This window comes from Piliocolobus tephrosceles, chromosome 4 (genome assembly GCF_002776525.5).
Source record: "Piliocolobus tephrosceles isolate RC106 chromosome 4, ASM277652v3, whole genome shotgun sequence".
NCBI lineage: Eukaryota > Metazoa > Chordata > Mammalia > Primates > Cercopithecidae > Piliocolobus > Piliocolobus tephrosceles.
In genome coordinates, this window is record NC_045437.1 from 45,886,996 (window position 1) to 45,910,517 (window position 23,522).

Sequence of the window (23,522 nt, forward strand, 5' to 3'; positions counted from 1 at the left end):
CTTACCAAGTTTCAGAAGTCCAGACTTCAAGTGCCAGTTCCTTCCCGGTGTTCAGTCACTGCATTGATCCTCCACGGGGGCCTGCCATACACTGCTCTGGCGAGGTGTCCCACCGGGGCAAATGCCTACCCGGGAGCACTCTCAGGATCTGCGACGCTCTGGCTGGTTGGAGTCCCCGGCAGGGATGTTCCACAGGGCAGGCTAAAGCTGCCTAAGGAGCTGCCTTGACCATCCGTTAATCACCTCGATTCCCAGTCAGGGAACCAAGAAATGTAGCGAGATGATCACCAGACAAAACCCCTCAGACACCGATAGTGAAGGGAGTGGCTTTAATCAGCTGGGAGCATCGGCAGGCTAGCGTCTTAAAACCGAGCTTGTCGGGTGCTCAACTTCTGTTCCTTTTAACGGCTCACAACTCTAAGGGGGTCTGCAAGAGAGGGTCGTGATCGATTGAGCAAGCCAGGGGGTACATCACAGGGGCTGTGAGCACCAGTGGTCAGAGTGAAACAGAACGGGAGGTTTCACAATGTCTTTGCATACAATGTCTGGAATCTATAGGTAACAATAGTTGCTAGGTCAGGGGTCGAATTTTAACTACTAGGCTTAGGTCAGGCAGGCCGAGGCCTGGTTTTGGGTCTGGTTCCTAGGTGCCGGGCTACCTGCCTTTAGTTTCTCTTCTCTTTCCTTTTCTGAATATCAAACAATATAAAACAATATGAGAGGGTCTCTCTCTTCCCTCATGCCCACTAACATAAGCAAAATTTATCTCAGCCAAAGAGAGAAGTCAATGGTGATTTAAAAAGAAAAAAAAAACTCTCAAAAATAGTGTCATGTTACAAGTAGGGAAAAGAATCAGGCTGGGCCTGGTGGCTCACATCTGTAATCCTAGCACTTCGGTAGGCCTAGGCAGGCGGATCACTTGAACTCAGGAGTTCAGGACCAGCCTGGGCAGCATGGCGAAACTCTGTCTCTACAAAATTTAGTGGGGTACGTTGGTGTGCACCTGTAGTCCCAGCTACTCCGGAGGCTGACGTGGGAAAATAGCTTGAGCTTGGGAGGCGGAGGTTGCAGAGATCGCAGGTTGTAGAGGTGGAGGTTGTAGAGATCGCGCCATTGCATTCCAGCCTGCCTAGGCTGTGGGAGTGAAACCCTGTCTCAAAAAAAAAAAAAAAAAAAAAAAAGGGACTTCTATTTTTTTATAGGGCTGGGTGAATGTAGTTCTGTCTCCTACCAGAGTAGCCAGACATTTGGGAGCCAGGCCTCCCTAATTCAGGTACAAATACCCGCACACTTCTAAGACAATAGCTAAGAGTTAATCACACCCAGGCATTTCAAATATTATAAACAAGTTGTATTGGTTAGCTTTACAGTAAGGCCTGATCTGTAGGGCATAGTCTGGTAGCCAAAAAAAGCTTCCCCAAATGGCAATTGTTTGAGATTACCCTGGGGAGTCCTACTTACATATAGCTCTAGAAATGTAAATACAAGTCATATAATTTCATTCATCGCTGGCTATAGGTAGAACCCAACTATCCAAAATTTCTGCTCTATTAAATCTAATTCATTACGTTTCATTAAAATGGTAAATTATGTGTAATAGTCAAGATTTTGGCTAATTAAATATCATACAAATGAAACAATATATTCTTACATGGCAGAGAAGCCTATTTTTTTTTTTTTTTTAAATCAGGGTCCAATATATCTGTATCAACAAGTATTCTTTGAAGTATTTCTTGATCTTGCTAATTTTGCTAATCATTAGGAAATTCGTGAAAGTTGGTATTGTGATTGTTAAATATTTCCCAGGAATGAAAGAAGCAATTTCCAACTTTTCTGGATGAGCTGAACATAATGCTACGGTTCTTGGATAATGAGTAAAAGAAAGTCTTGACATTAATACATACAATATTGTTTCTCAATACATTTATTAAATACGTTAGACTACAATATGCATTACCTTAAAGACAATGTATCATGTTTTAAATGCAGGAGGGCTAATTTTTTCAGTAGGAATGTGTAATTAGCAAAGGCGCAAGAGGCCATAGGACGGTAGAATAGAGCTGGCAGAGGCAGGGGAGGAAAGCCGGATGGAACCCTGCTGTCTTTCTGGGTCAGGGTTAGTCTGTACCGGTTAAACGGTGAAAGAGAAAAGGTCAGCGCAGAAATTTGGTATTTTCCTGACATCTCCAGAGGAAAGTCCGGACTCTAGGACTTCTCTAGACTGTGAAAGCAGACCACGATTCTTCCTTGCACGCACCTAAGTGGCAGTAGGTTTAGGATGAAGGTGGCGGGGCGGAGGCCGGCGGTCCTCGCCCGTGCCCTCTGCACCCCTGTCCCGAGGTCGGGATGGCCGGGCCCACTCTGGGTAAATTTCAGGAGGGCCTGCGCGGGGCTGGAGAACTCCGCCGGGATATGCGAACAGAATCCTGCGAAGGTTGGCATTAAAGGAATACGCAAAAATCAGCGTTGTAGCCCCCGCGGCTTAACTGCATCTATTTTTATACCTAAGTCAAGGTGACTCTTTAATACCAGGCCATCGCCCTGAGCTGGGCGTCGCGCTGCCGGGTGACGGCGGCCGGGGCGGAGAGAGGGGGCGCGGGTGGCTAGGCGGGGGCCGCGTGGCACCCCCGGGCCGCACCTGCCGGCCAGCGCCTGAAAGCCTGGGCTGGAGGGAGGCAGGGCGGCGTCGCCTGCTCAGAGGAGGGGCCGCTCTGCGCGGGCGGGTGGGGGGATTCGCGGTGGGCGCGGGCGCGGAGCGGAAGCGAAGGCTGGAGGCGCTGCGGCGCTAGTGCGTCACGTCGTCGGAGGGCACGGTGGGCCGCGGCCGACCCGCGACGAGGAGCCGGGCGTCTGGGGCGAGCGGGAGGCGGCCGCACCAGCCCTGGCAGCCGCGAGCGGTGCGGCCCGGGACCGGCCGGAGGTCGCCAGCGAACAGCCGCCGGCTCCATTCATTCGCGCGGCTCCGCCTCCTTTCCCGGGCTCTTCCAGCGGCTCCCGGGGCGCGTCTGAGGTGAGTGCGCTCCCTATCCCCGGCGCGGACTGGGGGTGAGGCCGAGGCGGTCGCGCCAGGCCCTCGTCCCCACCGGCATCAGTCCCGCGGACACCGAGCGGCGACGCGGGCCACCGGCTGTGAATGGCCCCTTCGGGCTGGGCCTGGCGCAGACCGGTGCGGCCCGCCTGGACCCGGGGCTCGCGTCCAGCTGGCGGCGGTCTGCGGGAATCCCGTAGGGCGTGTGGCGCCCCCAGGTGCGCCGGCCTCCGCCTTGGCGCCACCATTTTGTGTGAGGGAATGCTGGTCTTCTCTCCTCGCCTCCGCCGCGGGCCGGTTCGCAGCTGCGGCTGGCCGCCCCCTCCCCTCGTCCTCTCCCCACCTGGATGCTTGGCGTGCGCGCTGATTGCTTTGGCTTGGGGAGACGCGGACTCGGGGAGGTGTGGAACTTCAGCGTTTAGACTCGGTTCACGCGACCAGGTGGCCTCCAGAGATGCTCTGACCGCCTTCCCTTACCTGTAACTACTTTTGGAATAGATACTGTATGATTCTCTCTCCTCTAGAATGCAGGTCGTTGCAGTTTTGTCGTAATTGTGTTCTCAGCTCTCCATTATGCAATTTTTTCAAGAGGCCTATGCCTCGGGAGGTGAAACCTTGAACCCTGCGTGGTTTATGGCTCGGGGGTCTGGATTACACTGACTCCCATGACTGTCCTTGGGGAGAAAGTATGAAGCATCTCACTGGCTTTTCAGCGTTTGGGAAGCGGCGTGGGTATCGTATCAGGGTGGATTCGAAAATAACCACCTGATGCAGGTCACCTTTCTCCGCTGGGAGAGCAGTTCCTAACGTAAATTAAAACGGTGTGTACGGATTTTTTGGGGGGTTGGAACCGGAGGGACATATTTCTAAAAAATTTCCAGAAGGGAAAGTTTTCATTGTGATTCTCACAGAACTGTGACACAATTTGTCATTTTCAAGGTTCCTGAGAATTTGGGAAATATTTTAATTCGTTGGCTCCTCGCGAATTACTCTACTTACGAACTGAACAGATTATACCCAAGCCATTTGTATTTTGTCATTGCATCACAGACAGGGATTACAATCGGGAATGCTGGCTGTTGCATAATGAACACATTTGGGCCCTGGAGGGAATTCACCGAAGTGGATCTGGGTTTGGTGTGCCATGCTATTTTATTTTTTACACAGGATGTACAGATAATCTTTGCAAACTACGTCCCTTATGCTACTATGAAGTGTTGACAAGAGGTAAGATTTTTAGTGACTAGTATGGACCAGACTAAAATTTTTAGTATTTTAGTTTTGCTTGTTTTGGAGGAAAGGCAAGGAATGAGATGGCGAGAGGCACCTGGGAAAAGTCCGTTTGTACTAACACTCGAAGCGCAAACAAAGATAAAACATGATCGTCATAGTGGACTTTTCTCCTTAAATTAATGATGAGGATCTGTTTGGGGAACTTAGAATTAGCTTATGTGAATAGCAACGTTGACCTTCCACGTGAGTGACCGTAAATTAAGATGTTTTACCTGTGGATTTTAGGTTCTACAAGGCTTCAAATTAGTCTGACCTTTGAGATAGTATTCAAGTCATTACAAATGCTATCATTTATTTAATAAAGATGGAATACGTATCCAACAAAGGATTTTGATTTGGAGAAAACAAATTAATTAAGTGCTTTTGAGGAAAGATTTCCATGTCACCCTCCTTATTAAATTAAACTTTCCATTTTCTGTTTTGTTGAAAACTCTCACTAATTTTGTCTTCAAACAAGTGGTTCCATATCGTGTACCATCCCTGGCAGAAATACCATGCTTCCCATTAAAGATATGTTCGTTCTATAGGGAGAATTATGGAGGCGAAAAGAACCTTAGACATTTAGAGATGAGTCTTGGTTTAGGGAATTTAAGCAAAGCTTGCCTGCTAGGGATTGCGGGTGACCTGTCTGGACCTATCCTAGGCCTATGGGGCATGAGATTTTTCTTTTTTCTAGCAAGTAACAGCGCTGAGTTAAACACAACTCATACACTTTTACATTGATTCTGTTATTATACAAGTCAGAGAAGTTCACTGAATTGGTAAGATTGTATTTAATGCAATCTTGGTTAACTTGGTTAATCTTGTAGTTAACTACATTAACTATTAATGTAGTTTGGAAGTGATGTTGGTGTGCTTTTGTCTTTGAGGTTGCTTGAGATTTTGAACATTATTTTACCAATGGTTGAGAAATTGAAAGCAAAAACCTAATATTTTTCTCTATTAGCTCCTGTCTGAATACTCCGTTTTAAATCTTAAGCATATTATGTTTAGTCGTCTGCCTAAAAATTCAGTAAGATTTACTTTTTAAAGGTAAGTACAACATGAGAGAGTTGAGTATTCATGTAGAGGTTCCAGCAGTATCTGTCTGGCTCACGCCTGTAATCCCAGCACTTTGGGAGGCCGAGGCGGGCGGATCACGAGGTCAGGAGATCGAGACCATCCTGGCTGACAGGGTGAAACCCCGTCTCTACTAAAAATACAAAAAATTAGGCGGGCGTGGTGGTGCGCGCTTGTAGTCCCAGCTACTCGGAGGCTGAGGCAGGAGAATGGCGTGAACCCGGGAGGCGGAGCTTGCGGTGAGCCGAGATTGAGCCACTGCACTCCAGCCTGGGCCACAAAGCCAGACTCCGTCTCAAAAACAAACAAACAAACAAACAAAACAAAACAAAGCAGTATCTGTCAAGGATTCTGTATAAAGGATTGTTGGTTGGGTAGGAAGTTAAACAAAATTTGTATGTTCCTTCCACTGAGATTTTGTGATTCTAAGTGGAAAAAAGAAATTGTGTGATTATCGTATTTAAGATGATAGTCTCCTCCCATGCCATTATTTTTTGTATATTTAGCCCTGAAATTTAAGTTCTAAATTTGGTATGCCTCAGTGGTAGTAGGAATATTTCACAATTGTTTCAATGATAACAATAAAATCACTCAAGGTAGAATTATTAAGGAAAAGGTGTGATGATTTAAAGATAGTGAAGGAAAAACTAATAATTTATCAGATATCCTAGAATACTTATTAGACTCTTGGAGTTTTAGAGTTGGTATATGATACCTTAACGTTTACGTGCTCTGTATAGGGGACTACTCATCTATGCTAACCTGTTTTTTAGGCTAGAATTGTGACTTGCCTAGATTCCTTCCACCCCCACCTGTGTTTTTTTTTTTAAGAATACAGGTTTGGTTACTAACTTCCAATAAAATGATAGTTTTAGGCTAAACAAAGATAGCTTTCTTTTATTCCACAAACATTGAGTATCTGTTGTGTGTTGTAGGGCACAAACAGGCCCTACTGTCATGGAGTCTATAGTTCAGTGAAGTATTGTGGATTACAATGTTAACAATTCCTTAAGGTCTAACTATACAAAGATTTTTGAAAATACAAGTTGGGAACAAACTTAGCAAATTGCATATTTCAAAAAGTGCCAAGTTGCATGTTGTCACACTTTATTTGTAACTTCTCAGGTATAGAATTAGTTTAATTTGGAAAATTCTTTCCAGTAGTCCTTGTAGTGTGTACTGTTAGGCTGGGTACAAAAACATGAATGTACAAAGTAATCTAGAAATTCAGTCTTAAAGATGAAACAAACATTAAGCAGATAATCCTGGCCTGTGAGTGAACTGAACAAAGTAATGTGGGGCTTGCAGAGGAGGGCTGCATTAATTCTGTCTGAATGACTCTGGAAGGGCTTTACAGAGGCGGTGACAGTTGAACTTGGTCTTGAACAATGGATAAGTGAGAACTTGTCAGAAGTTTTTGGGGATGTGGGATACGATGAGAGACAGTCTCAGCAAATGCTAAAGCGTAGAGTTATAACCGGTCCTGTTCTGAAAACAGGGAAGTCAGCTGATCTGGCCAGGTCCCATGGTGGGTTGGGGCCTGATTGTGAATGGATGTGTATGAGTTTTGCTCCATGGTGATGGGGAACCAATAATGGGTTTTTGAAGAAAGGAATGAACAGAATGGGGTTCTCTCTCTCTCTTTTTAGGAAGATCATTCCAATAGCAGTTTAAACACTGGATTGGAGTGGAGAAAAGATACGAGCCTTTATGATAATCTTGGCAAAGCCTTGAAGCAAAGCTGTGGCTGTGGAGGTGACAGAGGAGGGGCTAGAGTTGAGACACATCTGCTGAAGTAGAAAGGCAGTATTTGAGGTGGAAGGAGATGTGCTTTGGTGTCACACAGACTGGATTTAAGTCAGGGCACCAGGACTCTGCTGCCATGGTTGTGTAAATGAGGGATAGTTACTTAGGCTTGGCTTCTTTAGCTGTAAAATGGGTATGAGACATACTTTGCAAGCTTATTGAAATGACCAGAAGTAGCGTATAAAGCTCACTGACGTGTGGTATGTGCATAATGATAGTATCACCCAATTTTGTTAATGATGACAAGGAAGAGTTGTGTTAAGGGAAAAGAATGACTGAGTGGAGGATGACTTCAACAGGTTTTAGCATACAACTGGGTAGGTGGTTGCTTTGTTAATATAGAATGTGAGGAGAAGAAGAAGGAGAGGATTGTAGAGGGAGAGAAGTAAACATTTTTTTTTTTTTTGGAAGATGGAGTCCCGTTTGTTTTTTGTTTTGTTTTTTCTTTTTTTGGAAGATGGAGTCTCGCTCTGTTGCCCAGGTTAGAGTGCAGTGGTGCGATCTTGGCTCACTGCAACTTCTGCCTCCTAGGTTCAAGTGATTCTCCTTCCTCAGCCTCCTAAGTAGCTGGGATTACAGGTGTCAACCACCACGCCTGGCTGATTTTTGTATTTTTAGTAGAAACAGGGTTTTACCATGTTGTCCAGGCTGGTCTTGAACTCCTGACCTCAAGTGATCTGCCTGCCTTGGCCTCCCAAAGTGCTGGGAGCCACCATGCCTGGCTAACTTTGGATATACTTTGTTTAGGTTTGGGTTTCCTGAGGGAGAATCCAGGTAGAGGTATTGCGTGAACTGTTGCAAATATGAATCAGAAATCTAGGCAGATAATAGATAGTCGGGAGCTACCAGTGTATATATTTGGTACATGGAGCCTCTAGATGGGATAAGATTTCTAAGTAAGAGCAAGTGGAATAACCGAGGCTTATAGTTAGGTGAAATATTGTGAATTAAAATGTTAAAAGGTTCCTTAAGTCCAAATGCACACAATTTTTGAAAATATGAATTGGGAACAAATCCATTTATTAGACTCTTTTTATTTTTGAAACGGAGCCTCACTCTTCCACCTAGGATGGAGTGAGTGGTGCAATCTCAGCTCACCACAACCTCTGCCTCTGGGTTCAAGTGATTTTTAGTAGAGACGGGGTTTCACCCTGTTAGCCAGGATGGTCTCGATCTCCTGACTTTGTGATCCGCCCGCTTCGGCCTCCCGAAGTGCTGGGATTACAGGTGTGAGCCACTGGCCCCCGGCCTTATTTAGAAATCTTATCCTGTCTAGTGGTTCCATTTACCAAATATATACACTGGTAGCTCCCATATCTCTATTATCTGCCTAGATCCCTCTCCAGAAAGTCAGATTGTCCCGAGTGTCAAGGAAAGACAGAAACTTTTAAGTGACAGAAGGTGGTCAGTTTGGTGTAGTCTGTCATGAGGTCAAGAGGAATAAGAATGAAAATAATCAGTTGAATTTGGAACTTGGAGGGTTATTATAGATCTTATGAGTAGTAGCATTAATTTAGTGATAAGGACAGAAGCCAATTTAGTAATTTATAGAAGTGGAGAAAAAGTCAGTGAGTTTGACTTACTGTTATACAATGAAAGATGAAGTACTAAACCATACTAATAAGGAATTTTGTAGTCTGAAAGCTTTTATACATGTATACCAGTGCTTTCAAGTTTGGATTGGCTTGTGATATACCTGATTAATTTATTCTGATACTTCCATCAACAGTAGTTGCTACTCAGTGCAGTTCTACAGTTTAAGCCCATAGGCATAGGTTTGAATCCTGACTTTGCTGTTTCTGGCTGCCTGACTTTTATTAAGATACTGAATCTCTTCTGGCCTCAGTTTCCTCATCTGTAAGAGTGGTTATTACAGAATTTATCTCCAAATGTTGTTGACAGAATTACCTAAATGTGCTAGAGCTACTAATATTATCAGCAGAATTAGGATCGCTTTTAGTATCTAGTTCAGTGATCCTCATCTTCTTATCTTTTCTCCCTTTTATTATCTCTCTAAACCCACCCCATGTACCATGTATGACACTTCGTTGAGGTTCTTTTCTTTTCTTTTCTAATAGTGATGGGGTCTTGCTTTGTTGCCCAGGCTGGTCTTGATCTCCTGGCCTTAAGCAGTCCTTTCACCTCAGCTTCCCAAAGTGCTGGGATTATAGGCATTAGCTACCATGCTCAGCTGAGGTACATTTCAAAGCAGTAATTTACTTCCTTATTTTAAAAAAATCGTGATGTATCTCTCTCTCATCAGAGATTTTGATTTATGTGAGATAGAACCACAAGTTGAGTTGACAGAAATGTTAAAAATTAAGAAAACCTTCATTTTTTGTTAGTTTGTGTATTAATGTGAAGGAAATGTATGTTTTTTGGTTTTTGTTTTTTTGAGATGGAGTCTTGCTCTGTCGCCCAGGCTGGAGTGCAATGGCGCGATAGCTCACTGTACCCTCCGTCTCCCGGGTTCAAGCAATTCTCCTGCCTCAGCCTCTTGAGTAGCTGAGACTACAGGCGTGTGCTACCATGCCTGGCTAATTTTTTATGTTTTTAGTAGAGACGGGTTTCGCCATGTTGGCCAGGCCGATCTCGAACTCCTGTTCTCAGATGATCCACATGCCTCGGCCTCCCAAAGTGTTGGGATTACAGGTGTGAGCCACCATGTCCAGCCTTGTTTTGTTTTTAAAAACTGAAAATAATTCATATTAGCCCCCTCTATAGTTTTTATGGGTCCCAAACTAAGAGGCTGTCTTCTAATTTTAGATATGGTGCTGTTCTATATTAATTATTTATACTCATGAGTGGAAAATATAGCTAAATTTAGCAAAAAAGTACCCCAATTTTTTTTTTTACTTTTTAATTTTTCAACTTTTTGGTTCAGGAGTACATGTGTAGATTTGTTAAATGGGTGAATTGCATGTTGCTGGGGTTTGGTGTACAAAATAATTAGTCACTGAGGTAGCTTTTTGGCCCTTACACTCCTCCCACCCTCTACCCTCAAGTAAGCCCTGGTGTCTGTCGTTCCCTTCGTCGTGTCCATGTGTACTCAGCGTTTAGCTCCCATTTATAAGTGAGAACATGTGGTGTTTGGTTTCTCTTCCTTTGTTAATTCCTTTAGGATAATAGCCTCCATCTGCATGCATCCATGTTGCAGCAAAGGTCATGATGTTTTTGTTTGTTTGTATTTTTGAGACAGAGTCTCCCACTGTCACCCAGGCTGGAGTGCAGTGGCGCGATCTGGGCTCACTGCAACCTCTGCCTCCCAGCTTCAAGCGATTCTCCTACCTCAGCCTCCCAAGTAGCTGAGATTACAGGTGCCTGCCACCAAGCCACCCTAATTTTTTTGTATTTTTGATAGAGACGGGGTTTCATTATGTTGGTCAGGCTGGTCTCGAACTCCTGAACTCATGATCTGCCCGCCTTGGCCTCCCAAAGTACTGGGATTACAGGCATGAGCTGCCTGGCCTTGTCCTCTTTTTTTTTTGGACTATGTAGTATTCCATGAAATACCCAAATTGTAGACATCTTGTTATTTGGCTTTAGAATATAATACATATCTAAAAATACTTGAAATTAATTTCAAACCATGAAAGAAGAAATAGAAATGATTCAGAATAAATTTTGTTCGGAGAATACTAATTTTTTTGTATCTGAGTGGTGTCCATGGATGGAAAAAAATGGCATACTGGCTTGGATAGACTCAAGGGAAGTTCTTGTGCCTGTGACTACTTACAATGGGCAGAGAGAAGTTTCTCCTGTCTCTAGCTGGAAACATACCAACTGTAACTAACAGTATTCTTTGACTAGTTTGTTGGCTGGTCATGTTTTCATGCACTGTAATTAATTCATTTTTGGGTAGAATTCATTGTTGGAAAGTCCCAGTTCTTTTACCCTTTAAAGATATGCAGAATAAGTCTAAACTTCTACACTTTTCATCAGCATATTGATTCTTCAAATATTTTAAGGGGAGATTTTTTTTTTTTGAGACAAGGTCTGGCTCTATCACCCAGGCTGGAGTGCAGTGGTGTAGTCTAGTCTTGACTCACTGCAGCCTCTACCTCCCTGCAACCTCTGCCTCCCGGACTCAAGCCATTCTTTCAGCCCCCTGAGTAACTGGGACTACAGGTGCATGCCACCACGGCCGGTAATTTTTTGTAGAGACGGGATTTTGCCATGTTGCCCAGGCTGGTCTTGAACTTGTGAGCTCATTGGCTCTGCCCACCTTGGCTTCCCAAAGTGTTAGGATTACAGGTGTGAGCCACCATGCCCGGCCAAGGGTAGCTTTCTTGCCTCCCTTCCCCAGTGGGAATTTTTTCTCCCAATTTCAGTTCCTTATCTGGTGTACCATGGTTTCGAGATCTTTTGCCCTCTTGGCTTTCTCCGTTGGAGGCATTCCAGTTTTGCACTGTGATTTTTTTTTTTTTTTTTGAGGTAGAGTCTTACTCTGTTGCCCAGGTTGGAGTTCTGTGGCGCCATCTCGGCTCACTGCAACCCTTGCCTCCGGGGTTCAAGTGATTCTTCTGCCTCAGTTTCCCGAGTGGCTAGGATTACAGGCACGTGCCACCATGCCAGGCTAATTTTTTTTTTTTTTTTGAGACGGAATTTCGCTCTGTCACCGAGACTGAAGTGCAGTGGCACAATCTCAGCTCACTGCACACTCCGCCTCCCAGGTTCATGCCATTCTCCTGCCTCAGCCTCCCGAGTATCTGGGATTACAGGTGTCCGCCATCACACTTGGCTAATTTTTTTTTTTTTTTTGTATTTTTAGTAGAGATGGGGTTTTACCATGTTAGCCAGGATGGTCTCGATCTCCTGACCTCGTGATCCGCCCGCCTCGGCCTCCCAAAGTGCTGGGATTACAGGCGTGAGCCACCGCGCCTGGCCCTTTTTTTCCTTAAGATGTGCCCCTTGGAAGGGAATAAAACACTGCAGATACTGTCTGATCCATGAAAAATGGGATATTTTTCCATCCCTGGATGGAAAATTTATTTCTCCTTTAAAAAAACCTTGGTTATGGTTCATATTTAATCTAGTATCATCTAAATCTCAAGGTCTTCTTATTTGTCTCTGTCCTGCAATGAATAATTAAAAAACTATAGTGCAATGTGGTGAATTTTATTTTTCCCCTAGCTCTATTTTGGAGTAACTCATTAAAGAAATATTTGGACAAATAAAATAAAATACCTAGGAATAAACTTAACCAAGGAAGAAAAAGATCTCTACAATGAAAACTGTAAAACATTGATGCAAGAAATTGAAGAGGACATAAAAAATGGAAAGATATTTCATGTCCATATATTGGAAGAATCAATATTGTTGAAATGTTCATATTACCCAAAGCAATCTACAAATTCAATGCAATTTCTGTCAAAATACCAATGACATTCTTCACAGAAATAGAAAAAAAAAAATCCTAAAATGTATATGGAACCACAAAAGACCCAGAATAGCCAAAGCTATCCTGAGTAAAAAGAACACAACTGGGGAAATCATATTATCTGACCTCAAATAATACTACAGAGCTGTAGTAATCAAAACAGCATGGTACCAGCGTAAAAACAGACATGTAGATCAATGGAACAGAATAGAGAACCCAGAAATAAATCTATACATCTACAGTGAACTCATTTTTGACAAAGGTAACAAGAACATATATTGGGGAAAGGAAAATCTCTTCAATAAATGGTGCTGGGAATACTGGATATCCATATGCAGAAGAATGAAACTAGACCTGTATCTCTTGCCATATAAAAAAACCAAATCAAGAAGGACTAAAAACTGAATCTAAGACCTCAAACTATGACACTGTTAACATAAAGCATTGGGAAAACTCTCCAGGGCATAGGAGTGGGCAAAGATTGCATGAGCAGTACTCCACAAGACAGGCAACCAAAGCAGAAATGGATAAGTGGGATCATGTCAAGTTAAAAAGCTTCTGCATAGCAAAGGAAAACAACAAGGTGAAGAGACAACCCACAGAATGGGAGAAAATATCTGCAAACTGTCTATCTGACAGGGAATTAATAACCAGAATATATAAGGAACTCAGATGATCAGTAGTTGAAAACACATAATATTCTGATTAAAAAATGAGCCAAAGATCTGAGTAGATATTTCCTAAAAAAAGACATACAAATGGCAAACTGGTATATGAAAAGGTACTCAAAATCATTGATCATCAGCAGAATGGAAATCAAAACAACGAGGCCAGGCACCGTGGCTCATGCCTACAGGGTGGCTGAGGTGGACAGATTGCTTGAGCTCAGGAATTCGAGACCAGCCTGGGCAACATGGTGAAACCTCATCTCTACAAAAAATACGAAAAAATTAGCTGAACGTGGTGGTGCATATCTCTGGTGTGGTGGTGGTGCAGTCTTGGCTCACTGCAACCCCCGCCTCCCAGGTTCAAGCAGTTCTTCTGCCTCAGCCTCTTGAGTAGTTAAGACTACAGGCATCCGCCACCATACCTGGCTAATTTTTTGTATTTTTAGTAGAGACGAGGTTTCACCATGTTAGCCAAGCTGGTCTTGAACTCCTAACCTCAGGTGATCTGCCCATCGTGGCCTTCCAAAGTGCTGGGATTAAAGGTGTGAGCCACTGCACCTGACCTTATGTGATTTTACCCTGATGTGATTATTATGCATTGTATACTGGATCAAAATATCTCATGTACCCTGTAAATATGTACACTGTTATGTACCCACAAAAATTAAAAATAAAGGATATATTGGGTAGGCATTTTACTTCGTCAGTGTGGGGAAAAGAAAGAGAGATCAGCCTGTTACCGTGTCTATATAGAAAGAAGTAGACATAAGAGACTCTGTTTTGTTCTGTATTTGATTTTTTTTTTTTTTTTTTTTTGAGACAGAGTCTCGCTCTGTGGCCCAGGCTGGAGTGTAGTGGCCGGATATCAGCTCACTGCAAGCTCCGCCTCCCGGGTTTACGCCATTCTCCTGCCTCAGCCTCCCGAGTAGCTGGGACTACAGGCGCCGCCACCTCGCCCGGCTAGTTTTTTGTATTTTTTTAGTAGAGACGGGGTTTCACCGTGTTAGCCAGGATGGTCTTGATCTCCTGACCTAGTGATCCGCCCGTCTCGGCCTCCCAGAGTGCTGGGATTATAGGCTTGAGCCACCGCATCCAGCATGTTCTGTATTTGAGATGCTGTTAATCTGTGACCCTACCCCCAACCTTTTCCTTCAAGAGACATGTGCTGTGGTGACTCAAGGTTTAATGGATTTTGGGCTGTGCAGGATGTGTCTTTGTTAAACAAGTGCCTGAAGGCAGCTTGCTGGTTAAAAATCCTGCCCGTCCCTGGGCAATGGAACATCTCGGTGTGAGACCTGGTTGTATGCTCTGTTTACTGAGATAGGAGAAAACCACCTTACAGCATAAGGTGGGACTTGCTGGCGGGACTTGCCGCAATGCTGCTAAAAGGTTTATGGAGATGTTTGCATATGCGTATCAAGGCACAGCATTTTCCTTTGAACTTATTCATGTCACAGAGATCTTTGTTCATATGTCTTACTGTTAATTTTCTCCCTAAAATGATCCTGTTGTCCTGCCACTCCCTTATCTTTAAGATGGTAAAGATAATTATCAATAAATACTAAGGGAACTCAGAGACCAGTGCCTGCGTGGGTCCTCTGTAAGCTGAGCGCCGGTCCCCTGGGCCCATTTTTTCTTTCTCTATACTTTGTCTCTGTGTCTCATTTCTTTTCTCAAGTCTCTGGTTCCACCTAAGGAGAAACCACCTAACGAGAAACGCCCACAGGTGTGGAGGGGCAGGCCACCCCTTCAGTCAGTTGTTATATTTCCTATTTTTTTTTTAACTTTAGCTTTAAAACACTTGACTTCATTTTTATTGTGTAGTAACCATTTAAAAATTCTGAAGAAGAGGGGTCATGGCGTTTAGATATAGAAAAGTCTGAAGAAACTTTATTGCGAGGTTTAAAAACATTTAACTCCTAAGGAGTGACTGAATAATCTGGTTGTTATATTCTATAATTGTATTACACTTAGAAACATCATGGATTACATTGGCCTTTTGTCTTGACCTTTAAACCTGGCCACCAGGTTAAACCCCTCTGGAGACAGGTCGTGTAGGCTCATAGCTGAACTCGGCCACTTCCTAGCTGTGTGAACTTGGACAGCTTACTTAACCTCTCCACATCTGAGGCTCCTCATTGAGAAAGTGTGTATAGGAATACCTGATTCATAGGATCATTTCGAGGAATGAGATGTGTAGAGTGTTTCAACACAATGCAAGGTGCAAGATAAGCAATCAGTAAATTTGGTGGTTCTCTTGTTATCATCAGAAAATACATTCTGAGTTTAAAAAAATGATTGTGAATGGCATTTTGAGGTTATCCTTTTGTAAATTAAGACCTTTCTTCCTAGCTTCCATCTCCAGGTGAGCTGTAAGTGCTTGGAAGGAAAGTAGACCTTCCAATTGTAGACTTACAATTGGAAGACAGTCTACAATACAGTCTACAATTGTAGACCTGTATGACAGTAATCAACTGTAGACCTGTAGATTGCTGATAGCTGATCATTTGGCTCATCCTCACTTTTTACTTGTGCTGAAAAAGTAGATTATTACTCTCTGGAGTTCTGAGCCTGGTAGGAGAGAAAGATGAAGAAAAATGAACATTATTATATATTATGTATTGTTATGTGATAAGTATATTAAAAGATTTATGCACAAGGTACTTACCATAACAGTCCCTCAACTTATCTCCCTTCATTTCTTCCTACCAATCCAATCTATATGTAGCTGTCAGATAATTTGTCTTAAAGAATAGCGTTGAATGTCTCTTCCATGCCCGAAGTCCCTTAATGGCCTGCTGCTTGTATACCAAGTGAAGTCTAAACTCTTTAATCTGGGATTCTTGGCCTGCTATGTTCTGTCCTTAATCTATTTTCCTAGTACTTCCACCACCATTTGTCTTTATATACCTTAATTCTCTTGGTAAATCCAACTGCTTGCCATTCTCGATGTACTTTCAGTCATCCATTCAGCATATTCTTTTTTTTTTTTTTTTTTTTTTTTTTTGTGAGGCGGAGTCTCACAGAAAAAAAAGAGGGCGCGATCTCGGCTCACTGCACCCTCTGCCTCCCGGGTTCACGCCATTCTCCTGCCTCAGCCTCCCGAGTAGCTGGGACTACAGGTGCCCGCCACCACGCCTGGCCAATTTTTTGTATTTTTAGTAGAGATGGGGTGTCATCGTATTAGCCATGATGGTCTCGATCTCCTGATCTCATGATCTGCCCGCCTCAGCCTCTGAAAGTGCTGGGATTACAGGCGTGAGCCACCGTGCCCGGCCTCAGCATATTTTTTTTTAAGGGTCTTCCCCGCTATCTGCCTGTTGAAAGGCCATCTGTTACTTTTTGTCTAGCAGCATGTTCTTGTTCATCTGTGGCAGCTCTTCCTCCTAGCACCAGTGTGTGGTTTATTTATACAAATTTTTATTCAGTCATTCATTTATTTAGTAAATATGCTTTGAAGTTAAATAAGACTACTATCTCTTATCCTTTCTTCCCATGGGCCTGCTACCAATGAGAGGTAAGAATTGTACTGAATCTGGGTAAATAAGCCCACCTGAGTTTGCAGGAGAGTAGCATGAGCAGGTTTATGAGGCCGTGGCTCCAAGTGCAGAGTTGGAGAGGCCCAAAAGGACAGAATTAGAGAATCTGTGGTTCAGAGGCTGACATTTTTCCAAATTGCTGAGATACTCTGCTACATAGTGGCAGCCCATGGTTATATTTCTTAGTTGTCTAGTGAAAATACTAGGGATTTTGGTCGAGTAGTGGTGGGGATTGTGACTCAGCAGAATATTTCGCAAATGGTATGCCAAAATTAAGTGCCAAGTTTTGTTTTGTTTTTGCTTTTGGTGTGAGTTAGACATGTTTCCTTTAAAATGAAAACATCAGTCTTCATTGTTCTAAATGAGACAAATCTCTGTGCCATTTTATGTTAAAAATATCTACAACAGTGAACATATAGTTTAGACTCCTGTTTTTAAAAATTGGTTGTATCCTGGAGGTTTACTATGTCCGACCCCTTTTAACTTCAATAAAGTCCGTGTATAGTCAGATACATGGTAGAGAAGCTAGGATAATGTAAGGAATTTTATATTGTCAATGTTGAAATGGACACAATTTTATGGTTTATTAATTTAAGTACTTATTTTATCCTTCCTGATCTTTGTACACTGCTGATTATAGAGTATTTAGTAGTCTGGGTTGTGAAGTACCAGAGTTGCTGACACATTCCACAGGCAAATGTATTACTTTACTGTACTATGGTATGTAGTAGGGTCATGTGGAAGCTTCAATTACAAGCCCATTTCTGTTTCTTTCTCTCTCTTAAATATCTATTAATTTATTGTTAGACTTCTGCAAATGTTTCGAGGCATGTAAGTAGCATTCTCTATATCCTGCTCGTAGAATATAGATAGTAAGATAATGATTTGTTATCCATTCCGGGTGTGGTAATTCAGTATGTATTTTGTGTTCCAGCTGTTGAGCACCTTTGAAATAATCTTTTTTTTTTTTTTTTTTTTTGAGACAGAGTCTTGCTCTGTCGCCCGGGCTGGAGTGCAGTGGTGTGATCTCAGCTCCCTGCAACCTCCGCCTCCCGGGTTCAAGCGATTCTCCTGCCTTGGCCTCCCCAGTAGCTAGGACTACGGGTGCCTGCTACCATGCCTGGCTAATTTTTGTATTTTTAGTAGAGATGGGGTTTCACCATGTTGGCCAGACTGCTCTCAAACTCATGACCTCAGGTGATCCACCCGCTTCGATCTCCCGAAGTGCCGGGATTACAGGCGTGAGCCACCGCTCCCGGCCTCTTTATGAGTTTCATTTTAGCCTTATGAGTCCTGCTTTGCCTCCCCAGGGTAGAACACTAAAAGTTCATATTCTGTCTCCCTTGGAATTAGGATGGAGGCGTGTAACCCAAATTTTGCCTATCACATGTATCCAAGAGAGACTGCCCTGCAAAGTGAGCTACTGGAGGAAGGAGGCCCTAAGGGGATTTGACTTTCTTCTCTTGTGTTTCTTTCCTTGGGGCCCTTTCGTCTTCCTTCACCTTACCAGGAGTAATTACTGTTAACAGTATAATGTATCCTTCCAGACTTTGCTATACAAACATATTAATCTTTTAAAAAACTTAGCTGGGTGTGGTGGCATGTGCCTGTAGTCTTAGCCATTCAGGAGGCTAATATAGGAGGATTTTTGAGTCCAGAAGTTTGAGGCTATAGTGAGCTGTGGTCGTGCCACTGCACTGAAGCCTGGGTGACAGAGTGAGAGTCTGTCTCTAACAACAAACAAAAACAAAGCAAAAAACAAATGTAAGTAGGCATTTTTTCAAAAAAAGAGGTTGAGTGTTTTTGATGTTTGTTTTCCTGTTTTATGAATTTTCTATTCATGCCCTTTGTCTATTTATTTACATCTTAGCTTAAAAAAAAAACTGCATTGTTCGTCTGTATTAAGGTATTAGATTGTATAAGTCATATTGGTTACAATTTCCTCTGAGTTTTTTCTTTTTAGATGCAAAAGTTTTGGGCAGGGTGTGGTGGCTCACACCTGTAATCCCAGCACTTTGGGAGGCCGAGGCGAGCAGATCATCTGAGGTCAGGAGTTCGAGACCAGCCTGACCAACATGGGGAAACCCCATCTCCACTAAAAATACAAAAAATATTAGCTGGGCATGGTGGCATGTGCCTATAATACCAGCTACTTGGGAGGCTGAGATGGGAGAGTTGCTTGAACTGGGGGACGAAGGCTGCAGCTAGCTGAGATCCCACTACTACACTCCAACCTGGGCGATGGAGTGAGACTCCATCTCAAAAAAAAAAAAAGTTTTGATTGATTTTTCAGTTATTAGTTGCAGCAGTTTATTCCTTTCTCAACCAGAAGGAATTTTCCTCTATGTGTTCTGTATGTTCAGGTAATTTGCCCATGGTTACACAAGCTAGTAATCCAGTTTGGCTCAAGAACACGCTCCCTTAACCAGTATTTTATACCACCTTTCACACACTCTCAAAATCCTTTGCAATATAGCTGGATTTTGCTTTTGAAGGCCTAAAACATGCCAAATACACAGTACTTTCATGCTTAAATGATTTCTTATCTAGGAGCATTTTCCTGTACAGGAAGAGAGAATTAAACTTTGAGTTGGAAAGAATACTTGGAAAACTTCCTCTGACATATATTAAGCAGTCTTTAACCATATTAGGGCTGCCTAAGGTGCTGTGCTTTCAGACATACCAATATGATGGAAAAAAACGGACATCGGAGTCGGACTACCGGGTTCAAATACTAGCTCTGCTGCTTACTAGTGTGCCCTTGAACAAGTTACTCAGCCACTTTGTGTCTTTGTTTCCTTTTTGGCCAAGTGAAGAGAATTAAAACACCCACCTCATGTTTTTGATAAAAGTTACATCAGGTAATACACATGAAGTGTTCAGAATAGAACCCGGCACGTAGTCCACTATCGGGTTAGTGGTTATAACTTCAAAAGATGGTTTTGCTTCCTACTTGAAATAAGAAGAGCCAACAGGTATGAATCCCATTCAACTTCCTGCTCCATTACCTAATTTATAGACAGTTGTAACCCATCCATAATTAAATGTTTTTACTTTCCCAGAAAACAGAAAAGGATTGCTGAACAGTGTTGAGGCCCATCTGAGATTTTGATAGTTGTAGCAGTTATTTTTGTCATATTCAAAAACTCGGCTCTCATAGTAGAAAAAGGTGAGTGGTTAGAGGAATCTAGCATTTAGGACCTTGGGGCAGGAGCGATAGAAGAAAAAGTAAGTAAGGTAAAGATGATGAACTGATATAGTACAGGGCCCAGGTTAATTAGAGAAGGAAATGATGTTAGAAAACAGAAAGGCCGAGCGCAGTGGCGCAGTGGCTCAAGCCTGTAATCCCAGCACTTTGGGAGGCCGAGACCGGTGGATCACGAGGTCAGGAGATCGAGACCATCCTGGCTAACATGGTGAAACCCCATCTCTACTAAAAAAATACAGAAAACTAGCTGGGCGAGGTGGCGGGCGCCTGTAGTCCCAGCTACTCAGGAGGCCGAGGCAGGAGAATGGCGTAAACCTGGGAGGTGGAGCTTGCAGTGAGCTGAGATCCGGCCACTGCACTCCAGCCTGGGTGACAGCGAGACTCCGTCTCAAAAAAAAAAAAAAGAAAAAGAAAACAGAAAAGGGAGGAAGCAAGAGGAATCATAATAAGGTTCAGAAATAAGGTTGAGAGTGTTGCTGATTGTGTTGCCTAGATACCTAACCTATTCTCAGTGTTGGAGAGACAATTGTGAGAGGTAGGATCATGACTTGGATTGGTTGAGATAATTATTTTTTTTTTGCTTGAGAATTCTTTCAGCTCTGTAGTGTACATATTTTTTTTTGGATCTGCCTCTCCCCACAAAGCCCCCAAATAATAACAGTAACCTGTAAGAATCATGAAATAACTTAGGAGCTGAACATGTAGAATACGTTCCCCTCTTTTAAGAATATAGTTGGCATCCAGTAATGAACAATAAGTAGGGAAAAAGATCACAGTAATTTAAATTTGTTTTCTAACTCTTTTCATTCTTTTCTTAAGGGCATTCATTCTGTCAAATACATAATTTTTTTGGGAAAAAGGAATTATTAAAAGGTAGATACAATATAGCAGATGCTGATGATCTTAGATCTCTTATATAAGAGGTCTTGGTATTATGTCTTTATACAGCTTACCCTGGATTAATGAGCATACCATTTGCTTAATTTGTAAATTAGTTTGGACACTTTTTACACTTCGCTGTCCATTCTGTGTCAGTTTTTTGATGAGTTCACTTAAGGCTACATTAAGCTTTCTCATTCATGTAGAATCTAGTTAGGCCTTTTGGTTTAGCTCATGGACAGAGCATAAAGTACTTGACAGAATTTGATCTGACAGCTTTACAGTTACGTAACATAGAACAGAAGCTTAAAAACAACAACAAGGAGAAGCAAGAGATTTATCATAGCAACCTATATTTCTCTCTGGAACTTTACCACCCTTCCACTGCCTTTCTAAACTAGTAGCAGAACCACTGTTAGGCTAGCAGTTTACATAGTCTTAAATTAACCAAGACTCCAAAACAAACAAAAAAACAATTCCAAGCATTTAGAGGTGAGAAGGTCTTTAGGATTATCCTGTCCAGTTGCATCACGTTACCAATGAGAGTACAGAAGCCTAAAGAGGGTAAGTAACTTGCCTGTGGTCATAAAGCTAGTTAGTGGCAGAGCCGACCCCACAGTCTAGGTCACAGAAGTACAATTCTACTGGTCTTTCTGGTGTAATATGTGAATAGAATATTTAATAGTATCATTATATTTTACAAAAGAAAATGTTATGTAACCATGACAAATACTATATTTGATTTTGCATATTTAATAAAAATAACTATATTTAAAAGTATATCTGATTGCCTGGGTTCATACTTCTTTAGCCTTACTAGTGGTATGATATTAGTCAAGTCTCTTGAATTCCAAAACTGTTTCTTCATTTATCAAATGCGGCAGATAGGAGTTCTTTGTTATATAGTAAATGTGACAGTCTCTCTAAAGCCTGATAAAGGGATGTTTCTCAGTAAATGTTACCTGCTGCTGTTACTGATTTATAATAATAGTTTCTAATTCTTTCATCTTCCTTTAAATTCACATACAATTTAGCACTGAGAATGGAAACAAAAGTAATGGATTTAAGAACAGATTTACAAACATAAAAATATTTTAGAAGAGAGATATAGGTGTGTGTGTGTCTGGGTCTTTGGAATTAGGGAAGTGTTTTCCAGTTTTTTTAATATTAAAAGCTATGATGTATACAGTTGTTTTTAAACGGTGTTCAGAAATCACAATATCTAACTAAGGGGTTTCTCCCCTGGTGGTCTTCTGTATGCAAATTTAAGGGTATCTAAATTGTCAGACTCCAGGACACAGGGTTGTTTTGTATTTAAATAACATTTTGTATATTAAAAAATAATCTTTGACGATAATAAAAATAAGCCCAGAAGTTATTTTTTCTGTTAAAAAACTTTACTTGAAAAAGAGAATGAAGAATCACTAATTTCTGTTTTCATACTTTAGTGATGTTTTACTTGCCTTTGATCTGTAGTAGTGTCTTTTTGTATAGTGCTGTGTTTTCTAATGTGCTGACATACTACTGGCAATTTGGTAGGTATCTTAAGATTATATTCAGGAGAACACTTGTAGGAAATTTAATGCTGATTAGGAAAATGTATAATCTAATATATCAAATTCGTGGTTTCATAGGTCTTAGTATTTTTCGCTTTATTGTTGCACGCAAGTCTTAATAGTTTAGGGTTAAAACATTTCTAAAAAAGTGAGTTGAGATTCTGATACATGCTACAACGTGGACGAACCTTGTGACCATTATTCACAGTGACATAAATGTGACACAAAAGAACAGTTATCCTATAATTTCACTTAAATGTTCTTAGAATAATCCATTTCATAAACAGGAAGTAAAATAGAGGTTACCAGGGGCTGGTGGGAGGAAGGAATGAACAATTATTGTTTAATGGGTACAGACCATGTTTAGGGTGATGAAAAAGTTCTGGAAATGGATAGTGGTGCTGGTTGCACAACATTGTGAGTATACTGAACTGTATACTTAAAAATGGTTAAAATGGTAAATTTTGTTATGTATATTTTATCACAATTATAAAAGGGGAGCAGGGATGGGATGAGAGGAGTGCATTTTTTTTTTTAAGTGAATTGAGAAAAACATTAGATAGTGATATAGGCACTTGACACTCAGAAAAATGTTGATGGTGGTATGCAAGTTATTGAAGTTTGGACAACACTGAGATAGAGGAAAGATCAGTGGACTTAGGGGTACCTGTCCTGTGTTCCAGTCTCACCCCTGCCATGACCTAATAGGGTGGGCCTGTACGCCACTCTTATCTAAGGCCTGTTAGGGCCTCACACAGTGGCTCACACCTGTAATCACATTGGAGGCTGAGGCAGAAGGATCGCTTGAACCCAGGAGTTTGAGACCAGCCTGGGCAACGTAGGGAGACCTCATCTCTATAAAAAAATACAAACTAGCTGGGTGTGATGGTGTGTGCTTGTGGTGTTACCTACTTGGGAGGCTGAGGCCAAGACTTCTAAGACTATTTGCTACCCTAAAGTTCTCTGATTGTGTGCTATGACTTTGGGTCCTTTATTTAGATGACCTAGTTTGCTTATTTAATAGAATTTTATCCTTTTCAATGATCAAACTAAAATAAAATGCATATTTAGAATTTTAAATATGAAATTAGCATTTAAAATCTTCT

At 42.1% G+C, this 23,522-nt stretch overlaps 2 protein-coding genes across 2 annotated transcripts in view; one reads left to right on the plus strand and one right to left on the minus strand.

The window, feature by feature from the left end:
• Positions 1 to 1,908: 1,908 nt before the first annotated feature.
• LOC111539933 (proline-rich protein 2-like) lies at positions 1,909 to 4,417 on the minus strand. The gene is made up of 2 exons (XM_023207985.2): positions 4,381 to 4,417; positions 1,909 to 3,404 (listed from the first exon to the last, which is right to left on the minus strand). The coding sequence occupies exons 1-2, from the start codon at positions 4,415 to 4,417 to the stop codon at positions 2,794 to 2,796; spliced, it is 648 nt and encodes a 215-aa protein (XP_023063753.2). The 3' UTR covers positions 1,909 to 2,793.
• The window catches only part of FAM169A (family with sequence similarity 169 member A), a 90,023-nt gene continuing 69,294 nt past the window's right edge, over positions 2,794 to 23,522 (plus strand). Inside the window, exon 1 of the mRNA XM_023207984.1 lies at positions 2,794 to 3,010. The gene's annotated coding sequence lies outside the window, so the exon portion shown is untranslated. The remainder of the gene's footprint in view (positions 3,011 to 23,522) is intronic.